The 21,008-nt window shown below is 38.5% G+C and overlaps 1 protein-coding gene across 1 annotated transcript in view; it reads right to left on the reverse strand.

The window, feature by feature from the left end:
• The window catches only part of LOC145984467 (inactive hydroxysteroid dehydrogenase-like protein 1), a 180,598-nt gene extending 162,957 nt beyond the window's left edge, over positions 1-17,641 (reverse strand). Inside the window, exon 1 of the mRNA XM_083118126.1 lies at positions 17,377-17,641. Coding sequence (XP_082974252.1) covers positions 17,377-17,617 — 241 coding nt within the window. The 5' untranslated portion in view covers positions 17,618-17,641. The remainder of the gene's footprint in view (positions 1-17,376) is intronic.
• Positions 17,642-21,008: the final 3,367 nt, after the last annotated feature.

The following is a 21,008-nucleotide window of genomic DNA, read 5'->3' on the forward strand; positions in this document are numbered from 1 at the left end:
AAATTCTGTACATTTAGACACTTAGATCCAGTGAGTTCTTGCAGTTTCGATTCTACTATACGGACTTTAACAATGGAAGCTGCCAAAGTGTTCGCGGACGATTCAAGCTTTCATATGGAATTAGAGAGAATGGACAGGTTTGTTGAGATGTATGCCAATTCAACTTTTACGGAGGGCTCCATCAACAGTTCTTGCAGAATTCTTCTTTGTCGAGATCATTTACAACAGATACAATTTTTTCAAACTTCTGGGCATAACATCTGCATCCAACCAAGTGCCCCATCGCGTAACTACAGGTGTAGGGGGAAGGGGAACCTCAGGACATTTTTGTTTAAAATTGTCTATTCTTCTAGCCAACTTGATAAAAACTTTCTTGCCATTTGAAACCAGTTTATCGACATTGGGATAAAGAGCTCTTATCTTTTCACATATTCTATGCAACGCATGGGCCACACATTTAACGTGCACCATTTTGGGGTAGCTAACGGCAAGGCCTACTGCAGCTTTTTTCATGTAAGCTGTAGCATCTGTCACGAGGAGAAGAACATTGTCAAATGTTATGCCTTCCGGCCACAATAGCTGCATTGCTTCATTAAAAAGCCTTGCTATCATTACGTGTAGCCAGCCCCAGCTACTACTTACAGCTATTTTCTCCCAATAGGATCGTAGGCGAGGTGCCAGAAGTCTGCCAGCGAGGGTGTTCAAAGACAAAACAAACCTAGCACTCTCGATATGAAAGAGGTGCAGAGTATAAACATTTTTCCTTCGAGGATTTCGAGGTGGATGAAGTCAATGAGCGATTTTATGTATTTAAAATGAAAATTCGCAAAATATGTATTTACATACGGAAAACTGGAAAATATGTGTTTTTATGTAAAATAAAATTTGCTGTGTTGACATATAAGGCTATAATCAGAATTTTGGCAAAAATGAGGGTCTGTATCTTATCGCAGAAAAAACATTTAATTACCTAAAGTTCCTTTCCCTAATGATCACAATGTTAGCTGAGACCAAATAATAGCAGAGACGGTGGAAATTATTCCAGGGTTTAAGATAGCACGACATGAAGCCATAAGCATACACATATGAGGTGGAATTCCAAGTAAGACATAAATGTTTATTGTATTTTGTTCATTTAACGTCGATTTTATGCCTTCATAAAGGCTGTAGCTGTTCTTTCAGCAACGATATCGTTGAGAACCACATTTTCCCCATTGTCACTGTTAACTTAAAAGCGGAGAAAACAAGCAGAGAATTATAGAACAACATGGAATTCTTGTTCTTATCATGTAACATTTCACATTGTTTCTTACGGTCCATTGACTTTGCTCAGATTAAATGTCATTCTAGTAGTAAACTCTAGAAGTTAGACATTCTAGATTCGAGTTCTGTGTAAGGAATGGACGTTCACTCTGTTTGTTCTATCTTGTATTTCATAATTCCATCCTTGATCCTTATAGTCACAGACTTGGAAAAGTGATGTGAAATATGCAAAATATAAATAGGGAAATAGAACATAGAACTCTGTTTTCGTATGAAGATATCAATTAGCACAAATCCAATATTTATTTCGCGCGTCAACAGCTCCAAAAATCTGTATAGCTCAAATTATGCCCTAATACTGCAGAGAGTTTTTTAATCTACGAAAACCTAGGCAAATAAGAGCAAAAATAAAATCTTTCGGAATATAGAGAAAAGAGGTTCTTCAACCGCAATCTTGCTCAAAAAAAGCTAGACGAATACTCCTAGGTATAAAGCAGGTGGAAAGCTTCCATCCAGCCCGGAGGCTTTGAATTTGTAATAGGGATTTGGATCCCACTCCTTTACTTTTTTGGTCAAGAATGGCGTCGTATATATTCATACATAAATTTGAGTGTGTTTTATACATCGAGCTCAATGCATAAAACAGTCTGGGGCTTAGATTATCATTAGGGTCTGCAGAATACTCTAATTTTCTGTGGAAAATCAGAGATGGGTAAGTTACTTTTAATAAAGTAACTCGTTACCATCACAATTACTGTTCACAGAAAGTAACGTGTTAGTTTACTATAAAAGTATCGCTTCAGTAAGGCAAGGAAAAGCACCAGTAATTCCTCTCTCCCTCCACCTCTAATGCCTAGATCACTGTTTCCTGTCGAATTCTTAATACCACCTCTTTTCCACAACAAACCATGCTTTGCGTCCTTGCAAATTAACCCATCAGTTGTGAATTCATGAAGGTAACGCAAGTAAAGTAAAGTAAGGTAATCGGCTTGCTTGTAAAAATATAACGAGAATTGTTACGATTACTGATCGTAATTTCTGTAACACAATTCTAACACAATTACCTAAAAAGTAGCGCCTTACCAAGTAAGGGGTCACTTTAGTTAGGTTACTTCCCAACTCTGTGGAAAATACATAAAATTACTCGTATGCAAATGTCTTTTCCGTTCGTTCTTACTATATACCAGGAGACATAAAAACAATTTTTGATTGATAAAAGGCTATATACCAAATACTAAATTATCTTGTTTCGTCCGTCGTTACGTGCAAGCAACTATAGTTATCAATCTACATAAACTCACACACCTAAGTTGGTTGATAGTAATTTAATATTTTGTTCTTTGATAACATTCCGTAAATTATATTGTGAAATGGTGTATGACGTATTAGAAGTTGAATTTATAGTACACATAATCTCATGGAAAACATCTTATTGATTTTTATCTACAGACCACATGCAATTGTGCACAAGTGCGACAAATAGAGTCTGTACTTGTTTATTCTTTACTATTGTTTTACTTACTAGCCGAGTACGTTCAGTGTTTGAATTATATACAGTGACGGACACTTCTGTGTTACAAAGATCCCCTTTATATGGTACTTACGGGCCTCTCTGATGGCGTAGTGCTAACGTCGTCACTTTGTAATCAAGGGATCCCGGGTTCGATACCCGGTGAAGGCACATTGCACAGTGGTTCGGATCCCACTCTAAGCCGTAGGTCTAGTCCCGATTAGCTTATCTCTGCATAAAATGAACTAAATACAAATCAAAAAATCATTTACTTTCAACGGGATCGCATGTATAGAGGGGCTATGGTGGTCCGGACCACGATCTACGTAAGAAACAATATTTAATGTTGAATTCATTTCCAAAGCTCTTTAGAGAAAAAAGAAAGTAGGAAGCCACGTGGACGCGAACTTCAGCTACAATGTCAGAGACAACCGATTCTTTTTGCTTACTTTAGTAAAAGCTAGTTTCACTTTCGCTGCTCTTCCTGTTGATATAAGCTCTATGATTGCATTCCCTGAGCATCATTAAGATTTCATTTATAACTCTGCTCCTCGACTCAGCGGCTTTCTCTTTGCACTGCTAATAGATGCATGAAAAATGTTTATTTAGTTAACAGAGAGAGTTTATCATGTCTTTCAGTATTCCTTGCAAATACAGTATAAAATGCATGGAATGTGGTGACAGGTTTCTTTTTAAAATAGGGCCCATCTGGGTGCCCATCTCACCCCCAAGTCTATGAGGCACTTGTGCTTTATTCTTTACGCAGATTTTTTGGGTAGAAAAAGTTCAAGGAATAATTAATAATAAAATTCTAAACCACGGTATTAGCTCCCTCTACTAAACTGATTCTCTGATTTATAAGAAGCATTAATGTAGATATTTAATACAGATCCTCTAAAGTGGGAGAATGCGATAAACTGTGATGTACTTTGTTGCTGTAAATCTATTATCATATCAATGTAACAATGTTATAATTAATCATAATGAACATCTTGGTATCTCTCACTTTTACAAAGCTGCAATGATCGACGTATTGTGCGGGCATTGCATACGCACAGAATCAAAGCTAGAAATTTCTACACCCGGACGAGAATAGAATTTTGTGGTCCCCTGTAATTCCCCTTTCCTTTATGTGGAGAAAATGCTATTATTATCCCAGTTTATACTTCCATTTAATACTCGCACACAAGCTCCTCGGCCCCATAAGGAATCCATAGCAAAAGTGATATCAGTTTTGCCTCCAGTATGCGTATTCGTCTACAATTCTTGCATCTCAAGTACATATAGATTCTAAAATATTCGAAGGGTTTAAGTATATATATATATATATATATATATATATATATATATATATATATATATATATATATATAACAAAGTAATTTCGAAACAGTGGAAGGACATACACGCACATTTATCTATTTGTGGCCTCTGATTCAAACGGATAATAAAGTTTTAACAATCCTCTCCACCTCAGTTTTGAGGTATAGCTCTCATAGTCCATGCCCTCCCTCCAGACGTCCTTGAACTGGGAAGACTTACTTTGTTCCCTGCATTGGCTGTTTGACCCTTTCTCTAACAATCAACAATCGAGTTCTCGGTGTACTCAAGGCCATCTGTAGGATACTTTCCAAAGACTTTTCTTTGGAATTTGTGTTATCCGCCTCCATCAATTTACGCCTGGTATTTAATTTCCAGGGAGTTCGCTTCCTCTTTTCAGACATTCATGGGTGGATGTTTAAATTATTTTCAGACAAGTTTGAAAGCTTGTACTTATTGCATTCGACTAAAGAAATATAAAACTTATCTGTGTGCTATAACTGACCGCAAATCTTTAAATTACCACCATAATTGGAACCTATAAGGTAATTTTATGCTATTAAACTTGCAGAATGGCACTAGTAGGCCGGAAAAGGTCAAAATGACGGCTGCCATATAATCCAGTCGTTTTCTCTCGAAAAGTCGTGAGTTTTTTCATAATCCTTTGTCTTCTTTTATGATGATATATTGAAACCTATAAAGCATGTATTTTTCATTGACATTTAATATTGACACTAGAACAGCAGGAAGGCTCAATTTGTCCCCCATACAATTTTATTTACACATGATACTATATCTGTGTCTGGTAGCGGATCCTGTATCATCTGATTTTCAGCAGGTTCTGCCTAAGCTCAACGGCCAGAAAAATTTGTTGAAATCCAGAAACAGAAACACTCACAAAAGAACAGAAACACATCATAGATACAGTGAATCTCGATGGGTATTCGCGAACTATAACTTAGAGCACCATCCACAAGTAAGCAAACAGCCAGATGCGATGACGGACTCCAGAGACACAGTTATACATACATGGCTACCTCCGTGAGCTATCAAAATAAATAAATAAGCCGAATTGGTTCAAAATTCCAACCCAGGACATCATTCAGCATTAAGAAGATACTAGGAAGCACCAAACCAGAAAACCCTACACAAGCTAGCAAAATCTGCATATACAACATACCATGTGAATGCAGGTGAGCTTACAAAGGAGAATCTGGATGACCTTCAGAGAAGAGGATAGATGAGCACAAGTAGCACACATGCAAGGGTGAAAGATAGAGGTCGAAAATAACCGAACATGCATGAAATGAATCACATAGAATTCAGTGGAACATAACAGTACCACACAAAGAAGCAAGTTGGAAATTGAGGAAATTGAATGAAGCAGCAGCCTTCATAGCACAATGCCCCAAATCCCGACAAATCATTGCAATGTAGAATTCAAGTAAATATGGTGCCCTCTTCTCATAAAATATAAATAGTAGCATAGGGTGTGCCTAGCGCACAAGATTTCTAGTAAACCACAGGACTGTCGTGGGTTTGATTCCCACCACGAGCCAAAGGAGGGCCTCCCCGATGGCGCAGTGGTAGCGTCATCGCCTTGTAATCAAGGGGTTCCGGGTTCGATACCCGGTGGAGGCATATAGTGGTTCGGATCCCACTTTAAACTGTAGATCCAGTTCCGATTAGCCTGTGCATAAAGTAGACTTAAAACACCAAATCAAACGAGCCAAAGGAAATTTGTTCACCCGAAGACGAGAAAAAAGATGTTCTCTCGAAACGTAGTGTTAGAAAAAAGTACCGATAAAAGCACTAAACAATACATAATGTCCAATTAACAATGCGTGCTGATTAATAACCATTTACATAATTGTTAAAATGTTGTGTGTTTTTCAAATTAATTAACTTAATACTAATGCAGAAATCCTAAAAATTAAAACATGTACCTGAGAAGTAAAATCTCCTTAGCAATCGTTATAACCCAGAAGTGTCTGTGATTATACGCTTCGTGGAAGATAAGTTAACACTTGAGTGCCTTCTGAAATGTCACTTCTTACATTCCATTAAATATTGATATTAACAAATTATTTTAAATAAAATTTGCTCCCACCATTTGCCTTCATTCAAAACAAGCATGAAGACCACTGATACAATGACTGTTAAGGAAGAAAATAATGACATTTTGGTAAATATTTTCGTGATGTTTGAAGGTAAATATTGAGATATTATTTGTTCCATTATATAGTAAAATGTGTGATTTCAGCACCAATTTCACCCCTTTAGCCAACTTTTAATAGAATAGAAAGAATGATATTTATTTTTTTATTCATTTAGAGTACCCGTATTTTTGTTGTGAATGTATACAAGTGTTTTTCTTTGTTTTTTAAAACTCTACAGCATGGAACAATGCAAGCACCTCGCAAATTATGACACCAACAAGTTGTTGAAAGTCATTGTCAAAGAAATAGACAGAACTGTATAATTTTACAGAACAATATTCATTATCTAATTTTCACGCTTTTCAAGCTGGCTTAGAAACTTTAAGAAATTTAAGAAGACGAAAGATAAAAGCAATTTCACTGAAGAAATGGAAATTATAGCCTAACCGAAATATATTGATTCAATTGTTTCGTATTTCTATTGCGTCTGGTTATTCATACTTACGTACAGTACCACTTTATTACTACCAGTAATTCAATATGCAGACAATAGTCATAGGCGTAGTTTGGTAGGAGCTAAGGGGGCTAAGCCCCCCAGAAGCAAACACTAGCCTCCCCAAATGCATACGACAAATGTTCAAAATAAGTAACGAAATAACTTCACGAAAAGTTAGATTGTGAAACTTTTATGTATTAGTCACACTTAAAGAGAGAAGTTCAAATTATGTTTGGTGCAAATGCAACAGAAGGTTGGTTCAGGGTGCAATAGTAAGGGGGAAAGGGAATTTTCACATTCCCTCTGTCTGAACAATTCCGCATTCCAACTAGGGATAATTATTTCTCACCCATTGCCAATGCAAACTGTATAGTTTAACTAATACTAAGACTAATTAATACTAATATTGTATATCATACAATCACCAACATTGAATTATGGCGATAAGTTTTAAGATTAATTTACAGCATCTATTTCACAGATTAACGATTGAGCAAAATATTATATTATTTTGATCTCTGTAGAGTTAATGTGGATATGCATTTTATGGGGACCATATGTTCGGGACAATGTTTCAAAAATATATCACTGTTATTTCTCTTGATATTTCACCCTGGAGCTCATGATAAACAACACTATCACATTCAAACAATATCGGTGTCCCTACGACTACAGGGGACTCGGGTTCGAATTTCGGCGTGGGTATGAGGGTTCTTTGTGAATGTCCCTTCATCAATTTCACAGATCATCACTTATCCTCATCTTCGCGATTAGCCAGAAGTGGCAGAAAAGCGAAGTGAAAATATCAAATCAATCTACGTATTTATCAATAGCGGCGCCAAATATTAACATAAATGGAGCCTTTCAATGAGTTCCTACAATTGTGTTTTTCTGATCATTAAAAAGAGAAGCAATCATTGATTGACTGAGTTATTTTAAGTCCATTTTATGCACAGAAAGGCTAATCGGGACTGGACTTAGTTTAAAGTGAGTTCCGATCCACTATGTACCTCCACCAGGTATCTAACCCAGGACTCCTTGATTAGCTGACATTGTAGAGACTTAGAATAGCCGTTATTGTTGGGGAAGAGACGTCAGAACAAAGTAAGGAAGTTAATTCCTGTGGGTGTGTGTTGCGTGCGGATGGCACATGAATGTAAATGTGTCGAGATTTTGAAGAAGCAATTTAATCTCGAGTAATTGCTTTATTAAATGGTGATCATTACAGTTCATTAGTGAAATCACTCCTTTTGTCATTTTGTGGGATAACATTCAGAAGTTCTACAGAAAAATTGAAATTGAATTGGTCATGCCCATACAAGTTTGTCAAAAAGAAGACGAAAGAAAAAAGACGGTGTAAAGAGTATTAGCGAACGACTATACATTTAGATGCTGTTACTAATCTTTTGGAAACGTGATTTTTGGAAGATATTTTACGCATTGTTCGTGCTGTTCCAATTCATGAAATTTGATTACGATAGTTCAACAGCTTTCATTGCAAAGGGCTCTCACTTGTGAAAGTAGGAAATGCAAAGTTTCGTTCTAGAAAAATTCATAAAATGTAAATTCTTACTATTTCATTACCTATGTAGATATTCTTTTAAATGTCTTGCAGCATTATATTTTTGTCATTGCCATGAACGTAGGATTACCCATTAATATTATACGTATTAAAATTATAGTTGTTTATTGTAAGAATAAATGTGTTATTTAATACCATCTACAATAATGTAATTATTCCTAGCATAAAAGTGACACTCGATATCAACACAATTCAATTTCTTTGGGATAAGACGATGTTGGGATCACCTGTTTCCCAAGAAGAATGGCCCGGACCCTGTGGCTGAGTGGTTAGCACATCGCGCTGCGACGCCAAAGGTCGCGGGTTCGAATCCCGCTCGGGCATGGTTGTTTGTGAATCTCCATTCATCAATTTCATCATTTCATCACTCATCCCCATCTTTGCAAATTAGCCAAGAGGCAAAAAACGCGAAGTAAAATAAAAAATAAATCAAATCAAATCAAACCAAGGTGAATGGCAAGGATAAAATCATGAATAATGTTAGCCCCAGTGGACGAACGAAACTCCGTCTATGACATTAGTCGATGTACTACTTGAGCTCCAAGTCATATCTGCCTGATTGTTCTGTACAGAAAATAACGAGAATTATATTCGAATAATTAACATCGACTGGAATGTGTACCTAAGGTCACGTGAAAGTTTTTCAAGGTTGAAGTGGACGCAATTGCCGCTGGTATCAGACTTCTTCCAAGATAAAGGATCCCACGCGTCTATCTATTGCCGGAAGTAAACCTCCTTAATATCACATGTTTGCAGGAAGTCTTATTAATTAATTCACTCCCTGATCTCGCTTGCGTGTACTGTGCCATCGAACGGAACAATGGAACTTCGTGGTGATCCGAGCACGTCTCTCAGGTCAAGGGCAAGCATGATCAGCGTCAGAGAGCGGCTATCCGAGTCAATGACGAGAGAAGCGCTGTTGAAGTAGGCTAAGGCTAACCCGAGTGTTAGATGTAAACAACTTGCCCGACCTCATACAATTTGATAAACTGTTACGAAAAAAAAATAATAATAATAGTCCACTTTTTGTATAGATGTGCTAACTGAACTTTAAATCATTGATGTGGCTATTTGCATGTGTCACATCATACAGGTACATAACCTTAATCAGCAACAAAAATAGAACAAATCTGACCAATTAAAAGAAAGGAAATCTACATTGTAGCTCCTCTTGCAGTGGTTAGGATGTGCTATTTTGGAGAGAAAATTGGAATGTCCTCTGCAAAGGTATCCTAGTTGGGACTTGGCCTATGTCTTACAGAGCTATCCGACCACTGCAATGTATCTTCATCAGGTTCTGAACTCAGCATCCAAAATGTTGACTCTGGTATTCGCCGTGTTCATCATAGCTACCTTGCAGTTTTCAAAATTCAAATATGTGATGTAAAATTAAGTAAACAAAAAAAAAATGGATATATCTAATTTCACAAATGCACCAAATCGTAGGATGTCTAGTAGTGGCATGGCTTAGGAGACTGATGAGGGACCATCTGATTAAATTACCATCTTCCATCCGTTAAGAACAGTGGCGTGCGGTGCTAAATCAGGCAGGGGAACAGGTGACCTGCACTTGCCCCCTCCCCTCCCCTCCCATACCTGTCGTAATATAATACAGTAAGCCAAGTAAAATTCAACCCTTGTTGAAATGAACCAAATAAACATACGAAACATATGTTAAAAATTTTCAGAAGTGACATACATGAAGCACGTTAAAATTATGAAAATACCAATGTTAAAGCAAATATGATATAATGTAAACAAAACATTAAAAACAAAATTGTTGATGCGCAACAAAGGAAAAATTAATAAAAGCAATTTATGATTGATAAGAAAAAAAATGTTTTGTCGAAACCGATTTCATCTCTCCATTTGTAGATTAAGTTGGCATCTTTTTTTCTAGTTGAGCATTGTATTTCAAACGTCCTTAATGCAATAATGGCAATCAGATGGCCGAGTTTTTTCATGACGTCCGCTAGATTTGTATAAATTGTGACAAAATCCGAACTGTTCCAAACTCCCTCTCGGGAACAAACAAGGACAACAAAAATTTACCACTGGAAGAGTATCTAGTTAATCATTTTACAGAGTTGTAGTAACTTATTTGAAAATGCCTTGTGTACGATTTGGTTTTAGTTTCTAATTAGCTTAGGATAGGTGTATGTCTGCTGTCTTTTCTGTAAAGTTCAATATACTAAAAGCTTTCGTCTTCAGCTGGTCGATCATGCAACATTCGCTTTCTTGTCCTGCGCTGCGTTTGTCTTGCTGGTGGAACAGGTGGATGCGAGCTGTTCCCTCAGAAGCTATTTCGCAGCGTTTAGCCAAGGCATTTAGCAGACGCTTAGACTCTAGAAGATTTTTCCAGTTCGTTATGATTGGCAGACGCAATTTTGCAATGAGATTAGGAAACTATACACTTACTACATTCCAAACTATCACTACGACGTAATTAAGCTTTAGCACATAGCAAAAACTCGAAGGAAAACGAATTCACTGTGTCTCGTAGGGAACAGCTTGAGAGTTCAGCTTCCGCGGTGGGATCCATGAGGATCGTTTACTTTCGCACGTGGTCGGAAATACTCGGCGTCAGAGCAGAGGGTGAGACGACGAGGGTAGGTGAAGTAAACAAACTTCCAGTCAGGGTGAAAGTTTTTCTTCTGCGTGTTGATTTCGGAATAAAGAAGTGTTCTTATTATGTTATTATAGATAATTTAAATAGCTGAAAAGGGCGATAAGTAGAAGGGAACAGCCTGTTCCCTCTGTTCCATGGAGGAACCGCCACTGGTTAAGAACCAGGTACGTGAAAAGACAAATTACAACAAAAATAAATCATATATCGCCTTATAGATGCAATAAATTCCCAACCATGCCGTTGAGGTGCGTACATTTTGGAGAATGACAATTGATTGTGTTCTTCTTATATTACGTCGTTATTCTGCAATTTTGATTAATCGTGACGATCAAAATGAATTATGATTAGATGTAGCCCTAACTGAGAAGGGACACTCATAAAGACACCTATGCCCAGGCTGGTAGTGAACGCTGAGGCAGAGGAGGTGGCAAACGAGAAAAATCGGGAAAAGGGCGAGCCTCTTAAAAAAAAAAAAAACGCCGCCCTTTTAAATTAATTATATTATTGTAGGCTTGGAAACAAATAGATTTAAAGTCCTGCCAAACCAAGAACGGGCAAGGGAACAGCCTTCATGGCAGTGGTCCGCTGTTGCCGAGTTTACTTCGAAGAAACATACAGTCAAACAGCCAATTAGGCTTACCGCTAACATCCCTGTTTGGGCAACAAGCGGCAAGTTTAGAATCCCTCCTCCCCGAAGTGGCCAGCAGGAAAACAGAATTTTGTGATGGGTTGATTGAGTTGGTGTTGTAAGTCCACTTTATGGACAGTAAGGTAAATCGGGACAGGACCTATAGTTTAAAGTTGGATCCTAACCATTACGTGCCTCCACCGGGTATCAAACCCGGTACCTCTTGATTACAAGGTGACGACGCTACCACTGAGCCACTTTTTTTTTTTTAAAGGTAGTATTCGCGGTCATTCACGCATTTTTCTCTACTTTCACTCATATCAATATTACTATTTTCTCGGTTTTTCTCAATACATACAAACACAAACATCCATGTCCTAGCCGGGATTCGAACCCGGGACCTCTGGCATTGCAGCGCGCTGTGCTAACCACTCCGCCACAGAGGCCGACGACTGGGGAGGTCTTTCAGAATTTTGTGAAGATAACCGTTTTGCGTTGTGAATGAGGGTGGGAGGTAGCGTGGGTAATAAATATTTATTGCTCACTTCGTTCGCATTATAATCATTGCTGTAAATCACACCAAGTTTACAATTATTTATTACTTAAAACTCTTATGTATGATATGTTAATGGTGAGATGTGACATGCAATTTTTCAATTTACTGATATTGTGCAGGGGGTGCAGAAAATCTGAAACGGTCAAAATTGGGAATGCATGTTCGATGTTTTGATGATATAGTTAGTATTAGTTAATAGGTTCAATTATAAAACAATACTGGGGTCGGGTACCCTATTCTACACCCTAGGATTTTCAAATTTTTTTTCATTAAGATTTTGTGATCCTAATTGTGAATAAAAAAAATTGGAGCGCGGAAAGAAGTATTTACGACTGTACAGCCGTTTAAAGTTGAGATTTTGTCGTTTGAAATTGTTGAGTCCAAATTTCCCACCGATTCCGGGCTCCGCCCCTTGGTTAATTAACTTACCGCCCCCTACTGCTATCGCGGCCCCACCTTTATCTATAGAGTCCCTTTTAAAGGCATGTTAGAAATTGGCCGGAGTCACCTGCCCCCAACACTATTTCTCACTGTTTTCCGCATTGACACATGAAGATACCAAAAATGGAGGCTAAAATTAAACCTAAGAAGGTAACTTACCTCTTTTTACCAAGGCCAGGCACTGAATTGCGGGTCGAAGTTAAATTTGTAAGTCCAAAAATGAAGTAAGTCCTACGTTGAAAGTCCTTGTTGTCCTTTTCCACAGAATATCACCCTCCACTCCCTTCCCATAATAAAAATAAGAAGTCGCAAATTATCCCATCCCACATGTCATTTAGAAAAAACAACCCTCCCCTTTACGGAATGCAGTTGCCAAAAAGAAATAATAAATTCCAATTTCTGAAGTCGCATAAATGAAATCCAATGTCTGAAATGTCCAATCCGCCAATATATCACACAAATAACATATCGCAATCGCAAATGTTTCCATTGCACAAGTCAATCATAAGATGAAAAAGAAATAAATCAGACGTGCGCCTGTGACATGAATCCATCATCCGCCATCATAGAAGTTCTGAAAAACCGTTTTGACATTACGCAAAGAATTTTAATTTTATAAAAAACGTAATTTTCGTAGCTAAAAAAATAACTTCCGCGCTATTTGCAAACACTGTTTGTTATGAGGAACTAAATATTTTCACGAAAATATTTGAAATGTGCCTGAAATCGAGGGTGTAGAAAGGGTTAATGGAGCCCAATACTGCATCGCATCGTGGATAATATTATATTTGGAGCACATGCATGATGCACCATTAATAAAATGTTGTGCTGTTAATATATGTTATTAACATTTTCTGTATGCTGTAATAATTAATAATTGTACCGAATGCACTACATAGTAAAATTGTCAGGATACCCATTCATGTTTTTGGATTGATTTGGTGTTTGAAGTTCACTTTATGCACAGTAAGGCTAATCGGGACTGGACCTACAGTTTAAAGTGGGATCCGAACCACTTGTGCCTCCACCGGGTATCGAATCCGGGACCCCTTGATTACAAGGCGACGACGCTACCACTGCGCCATCGGGGAGGCCCACCCATTCATGTTAAAGTGAGTTATAAGATTATCGCCTTTCATTTGAAGTGTGGAGGGAAGGGCTGAATTATTAATTATGTCTTTTATAGACTTGGGTTATTAACTGCGAATTATAAAAAATAAAAGACATTGAGAATGAGAAATAACATTTTCTCGCTGCCCCTTCACAACATTCCATCGTTGTTGGCGCCAGAAGGAGCTCGAATCATATTAAGCACGAGTGCTTTGTGTAGTCGTAATAACCGTGGAAACATCACAGCTGGTGGAATCTGGAAGGAGAAACGGGACCTGCTGTCCGCCTTCAGAATTCAAGAGAGGAAGCTTTCACTTGGCGCAAAGAAACGAGCTTAATCTACCGTGGCAAGGAGACAGAATTCGAAAAGGCTTTTTTGTGGCAAGCAACCCCCTGCCTGAGTAACAGTCAATCCTTTCTCTTCTCTTCCAACGAACAAGTTTAGCATTGTTGATTCAATTCAAACGTATTTTGCATACGAACATAGTGTACTTGAAATCCTTGACCAGCAACTGCAACAAGAAAAACGGCTCTGTTTACAATTGCATACCTAAATAACCAACCACGCGCTGAGGAAACTCGCTGCTTAGTCACTTGACGGGCGAACATGCATGCTGTGAATATTGTACAGTTCTACACTTCTAGCTAATCTGTTTCTTATACTGATAAAATAAATACGAAGACACGCTAAATTTCATCCACGCCTGGATAGGAATTCGAACTTAGAACTTTTCCTCTTGAACGATCCAGAGAATATCCTCTGTTTCTACTTCGATTATTTTACCTCTTGCATTAACTGCGACGATGAGGATGAAGGAGGAAGTGATGAAGTGGATGATGGAACTATGGTCGTGATACTTTCACCCCTGACGAGGCTGGAACCTCTAGTTTCGCTCACCGCTCTGCCACGGAGGCCGACACAGAGACTACACAAAGGAGATCAAGAGAACTTTGAATACCAAAATCTACTAATTAATCATTAAAACTCTTTTTTCACCACTACATTAAAATTGTGCATAACATTTCCTTCACTGTGAATTATATTCTACCTAGACTCAACTTTCTTCTAGAATGCAAAGAAATAATATTGTGGGAATATTGGATTACGCTAACACTTCATTCTACAAAACATGTGATTTTTGTGTAGAATAACAAACTAAGAAACTAACAGTTTAAAATGTTTCAAGAAAGCAACTGCAAAATACTACAACTGAGAGAAGTAAAACAACGAAAGAGTAAGAATAAATTATGTTTCTCTGACCCTCTGCGTATGTGTATTTTCATCCTTTGTTTTATTTTTCTTTTTTCTGCGGTGCCCTAATCGCGACGATGAGGATAAATGATGATTAGATGGAATGGTAAAGGAGCATTCACAACGAAAGACATAAGCCTAGTGCAGGACTCGTAACTGCGGTGCCTGGATAGTTGGTCGTCCCGCTTTCCATCTTTATGTTATTGTCGACGCTGAGAATGAATGAAGATGAGAGGAGAAAGATGCAAGAACAAAAAGCACAAAGAAACCACCAAGAATCGAATTCAGAGTCTTACGGCGGCGAGCACTCAACGTGACTCTAATCTTCTAAGAACAATTCTCCATTCGGTCCTTCGAATTTATTTTTTTGTATAATTCATTGTTGGCTTTCTCTTTGCGCTAAAAGATTACCAGAATAAAAGCAAACTGTGTTTGACATGTGTTTGGTGAAAATAATGTAATATTCTTCATCTATTAGCTTAGAAATTCTTGTAAATGTGAACCTGTATACATAGGCTATGCATTGAAACGAGAAAAAGTGCAAGCAGTCAACGCATAGACATTTTTTAATTGCAATGTAAACGATTGATAAACAAAAAATATTGAAATGTAAAACAAATGGCTCGCATGATCGGAAGTGCTGCTCAAGGAACTATTTTAAATTAATCATCAAGTCCATTCCATTAAAGGGAACAAATACTAGTTACTAATCTATTCACTACTAACTATAATATAGGTCTCATATTTTTAGTTATAAATTATATGCGATCACGAAATGACAAGAATGGATGAAAGGAAACGTATCAGGAATCGATCCCACAATGTAATGTGTTCATTGATCTCCCAAGGGGTTTCAACCCTGCATCTTCTGGATATAAACTATCGAAATAATTTGTATTTGTATTTATCTTACTTTACGTCAGTTTTCTATCTTTTTAGGTTCGCCCGACCCTGTGGCCGAGTGGTTAGCATATCGCGCCGCGACGCCAAGGGTCCCGGGTTCGAATCCTGGTCGGGCTTGGTTGTTTGTGAATGTCCATTCATCAATTTCATCATTTCATCACTCATCCCCATCTTCGCAAATTAGCCAAGAGGCACAAAACGCGAAGTAAAATAAACTAAATCAATCAATCAATCATATCTTTTTAGGTTCCTCGCGACAATGAGGGCGAATGAAAATTAAGGCCCTCATGCCCATTCTGGAACTCGACCCGGAACTTTCGATGGTGCGATCGTGAATCGACCACTCAACACTCTCGGCCGCAGAGGCAGATTCGAATCATTCAGCTAGCAGAGTGATCAACTAGATATCAAACTTGATTTGAAAAGTTAAATATATCCCAAAATGTCTTTCATTTTTTTATCCGATACCTGCACTCTATCTCGGGAATCTCTGGAGCAAGGCCGCGCGTAAAGGGAAAAAGCGAGTGGGCGGAGAAAGCAGTACACACTGCTGCGAAGGCTAGTAGCTTCAGTCGCTTCCCCCACCCCCTCCGTGCAATTCCGTTCGCTCGCACGTGTACATTGGTCTAGCTCTCTCGAGTCGCTAATTGCGCAGAGACTTGCTTTCGTTCGCTCGCTCCAGAGATTTCCGGGACAAATATAGGGCCTTGGGATCGAATTCCAGGAAACACACCACGGATGCCCACCTATGGGTGGTTGTGTGTTGGGCACTTCATAATCTTCTCCCCGATAAATCATCCGCATAACGTGATGTCAGAAGAACGTAACGTAAAATAATGCAATTAATCAAGAAAATATATTTTCTTGGGGAAAGATTGGCATTCCAACACTCCAACCAGAGAAGTTAATTGACTTATTCACAGTATCTTATTTTTGTAAGTTGATTATTCGAGACAAATGATTGATTGATTTGCTTTATTTTGCTTCGCTTTTTGTGCCACTTTTGGCTAATTTGCGAATACGGGGGTGAATGATGACGTGATGAAATTGCGAACCCTGGACCCCTGGCGTCGCAGCGCGATATGCTAACCACTCCGCCACGGGGGCTGGCCCGAGACAAATGAGATGGAATTATGGATAAGAGAAAGAATTACTATAAAGACAAATGTTAAATACGAGAACAGTATAACAGATCTGTACAGAAGCTGTATCGCAATGAATGACTCGATATTTGAACCCGTGACTTTCCGACAACACATCATGAGCATTTACGCAATTAGCTCACTGGATTTTGCACATTACCACCATTATTTTTGTGTCAATACTGGTTGCGTGTGCCAGTTTTTAATGAGCCTGAGATAGATATAATATTAAGAAAGCAGCCGATGTTCAGAGTTGAGATTAGATGTTAATTTCACTGGCTTCACAGTATCGGAAGTTTCGTGACGGCTGGAGAGGAAATTCTGCAAGCGAGTGCAGTCAGGTGTTGATATGCGTGCATGGAATCCAAAGTAACTTAAAACTTACCTGCCCAATTCCCGTATTTCTTGCAAAGGTTTTCGGGCCAAATTCTGGAAACCACGTGAGCTCGGATGCCCTGCAAGATGACCCACAAAGTGGGCAAAAGAAGCTTCACGATGAAGAACAGCCCGAATATTGTGAGGACGTTCTGAAGCACTCGCAGCTCCTCCAGCATTTTTCCGAGTCTTACGACGAGCGTGACGGCTGCCAGAACAAGGACGAAATTGAGCGTCGACGTCGAGCTCATGCCGCGAAGACAATCGAACGAGGACTGCCGGTTGCCTTCGCGGCCATGAAGGAGCTTTCTCCCTCCTGCCTGCCCTAACGCACTCCTTACATAACGTGCGCATCGTTTTACGCGCGAAGGCGTTGACCTTTGTCACGCTGCACTGTTTGATCGTGGCCTCCGTGGTTACATTTATTTTTACCCTGTACTTTCATTCGATTTCCTATAGTGCCGATGGTTAGGGGAGACGATGATGAACTCACGAATTCGTGAGAGAGAAACACTACTAAGCGCCTTGCTTCACCGGAATATGAACTAAGGGTTTGCTGATTTCACACTACGTTGAGAATTGTATCAAGATGAGCCACTCGACTCCTCGTCTCGTTCTTCAAAGACAAGTCTCGGTCTCGTTTCGAGTTTCAGTGTGTCTCTTCCCATTGCGGGAATTAACATTTTTAACACTTTCCTGTTTGACGACTCGCTTCGCCGCGACGAACCCTCGAAAATCGGAGTTTTCTCCTGAATGTATACAACCAAGCTGCCAAGATTCACAGTTGTTATACTAATAGATTAGATTAACTTTGCAATTAAAAAAACACAATGAGTGACATCTGTAACTATTCAGGTGGATTCCCGATGTTATGTCTGAATAAGTCGAACAGTAAAGTATTTTTTGTTTTCAAATATTATAAAATATAAATTATAGTCCAGGATAGTCTCGAACGAGACCGAAAGTCTCGGCTATTATAACCAGTCACACACGGTACTTACATTTGTCTGTGGTACTTAGGTCCATCCTCACTTCCCGTTCAACCTCTAGATTGAAACTACCATAAGAATTTTTTAAGTCCTCAGTTCGCGAAGGCAGCAAGTGGGGTCTCACACGATCCTTAAAAACCCATCCTTAACAAATGGCGACTGCACAAACACGATATACTACTTCGCAAGTTTACATGCTAATAACTGTTGAAGAAAAGGGAAGATAATGTTTTCTCAAAAAAGAATGACATTGGCACTGTTAAAAAAATGCTGCACACGTAGCCCGTAGCACTGAATGTGAGTATATAACAAATGTTATTTAAAGTTCATACGCCACCGTAAAAATTTGCATTTTCCGTATATTACGATAGAAAAGGTAAAGTGCTCCCTTCTGCTTAGCACCACGCCATGAAGGCGTTTAGGGGGTGTGTGGGTAACGCCCAACACTTTCTTGATCCGGTCGAGAGTGGGGGTGATGTGATCAGCCTTTACCCCCCAGGTACCCATGTCATTCGACGCTGGGTGGGCGCCGGGGCCGCTTCCAACGTTAGAAAAGTTCTCCGATTTGAACCGGACGGAGATTGAACCCGGGATGTTGAGCATGGTAGTCAGACGCGTTACCGACTAAGTCACCGCGGCCACACACATTACGTTAGAGGTTGCATCTTCTAAATCTAACGAATCCCTTCTCCGTACGGTTTTGAACTTTATTCCCCAATTCGAACTAGTCAAATAAATTACATAAACTTCACAACAATATTCAAAATTCGAAAACTGTAGCATTTACATTAAGCTTCCATATTTACATTACATTGATATTTCTTTGCTCATAAAATACTTATTGAAAATATAGTTTAAAATTAACTATATAAACAAAGAAAGGCAAATCTAAACCAAACCTGCAATTTAAAACGTGATCCAAAGCAACTTAATGTGTCCTTCGTAGGGCGCGACCATTGATTGCAAGGTTATAACCTTAAACACATAAAACTGACGGGAAAGTCTGAGTGAGAAACAGTGTGTCCTTTCAACCGGCTGAAATTTATCATATAATCACCTGCACCGATAACAGATCTCCAAAATATTTACTTTGTCGACTTTTATATGGGGACCAAATTTATGTGTTTCAATTATAATGACAAATCCCTATTTGTATCTGTTCATGAAGTAACCCATGACGTAAATCAATTTCTTTGTTGCGGCTAACCTCTTCATAAAACTATACAGAGTAAAATATTCGGTGTCCTCGGGGAACCACAGAAAATTGAAAGAAATGATATCTTTAACGGAGGCTTCCACCGAGTTATTTTCCTCGACCACTCATATCCTGAAGACTTCGACCTTCCGCATATAGCTACCAAATATCCTATCTTAAAAATCACTACAAATTGGTCAATATAATAATTTTTTAGATTAGGAGTATGGATCAATGTAACAATAATCTCTCCTAGAAAAACTGGTAAATATAGTATACATTGTGTTGATATTGATTTCTGCTAAAACAGGTGTTACTTAAAAACATGAGATTCATTTCCCAAATTTCCCCTCTACAAACACATATTTTGTTTCGACACTTTATTTACTCTTTGCATTTAATTTTGCTTTCTCTTAATCTTGTGTAAACCTCTTACGCAGAGGGCAACGAAGACGTAGAAATGCTAAACAGCAACATGTTGCTGCCATTTCGTTTACTCAATAACTTTTTTTATTTTCTTCTGTAGAAACAAGTCTCAAAACGCGAAATGTGAATGGAGAGCTGTGTACTTTCTTTTTTATGTACGTTGCGACGGAAAATGACATTAATGAAAGACTCAGTAGGTTTTTCAAAGGAGTTAATTGGACATGCTGTGAAAATATAACATGTATGTTGAAATAATTCCCATAGGTTGTGAGAAATTTCTGCTGATCTTGTTTATATCACATATTTCTTCTGCCAGTTGAATGCAGCAGTTATTGCATTATGGCTGACTGACTTTTAACGAGGTCACTTTATCGAATAAATCGCTTAACGTTCAATGGGTTGAAAGTAAAAATAAAAATATCGTTTCAGTGATATACAAAATAACATTCTAGAAGGACGACTGTTTACCATAAATGGTTGGGATTTTTTGGAGGGGGCAAGGAATTCGACTCCTTTGAGACGTGAAATTTAGGAATCCTCTTCTCATCACCTACGGCTACCGGCAATAAAAATGGTGCACCTAGATCCTGAAATACTAGCTTCGCTGCAAGGCGTTACGTGTGTTGTATTACTCTATGGCGGTGGTAGAAGTTGTTGAGAATTTGCTATTAAAATTCACTTATCGTTGTAGAGTTAGGCAACACACATAACGCCTTGGAGAAGCGAGTATTTCAGGATCTAGGCGTATCTTTCTATTGTCGGTAACTGTACGTAGGAAGAAGAAGGAAATTTTAAATTTCACAAAAATTACTATTCAAAGGACTCCTCTGTCTACCATAAAAGAATACAGAAATTCTAAAATATGTACTATTACGATCTTGGGTTGAAATAATTACTCTGGTCTTGAGTTTTGGTTTCCATTGATTGAGTTTGTGTTTTAAGTCCACTTTATGCACAATAAGGCTAATCTGGGCTGGACCTACAGTTTAAAGTGGGATCCTTACCACTATGTGCCTCCACCGGGTATCAAAC

Source organism: Lepisma saccharinum, chromosome 2 (assembly GCF_977018435.1).
Source record: "Lepisma saccharinum chromosome 2, izLepSacc3.1, whole genome shotgun sequence".
NCBI classification, from domain to species: Eukaryota; Metazoa; Arthropoda; class Insecta; order Zygentoma; family Lepismatidae; genus Lepisma; species Lepisma saccharinum.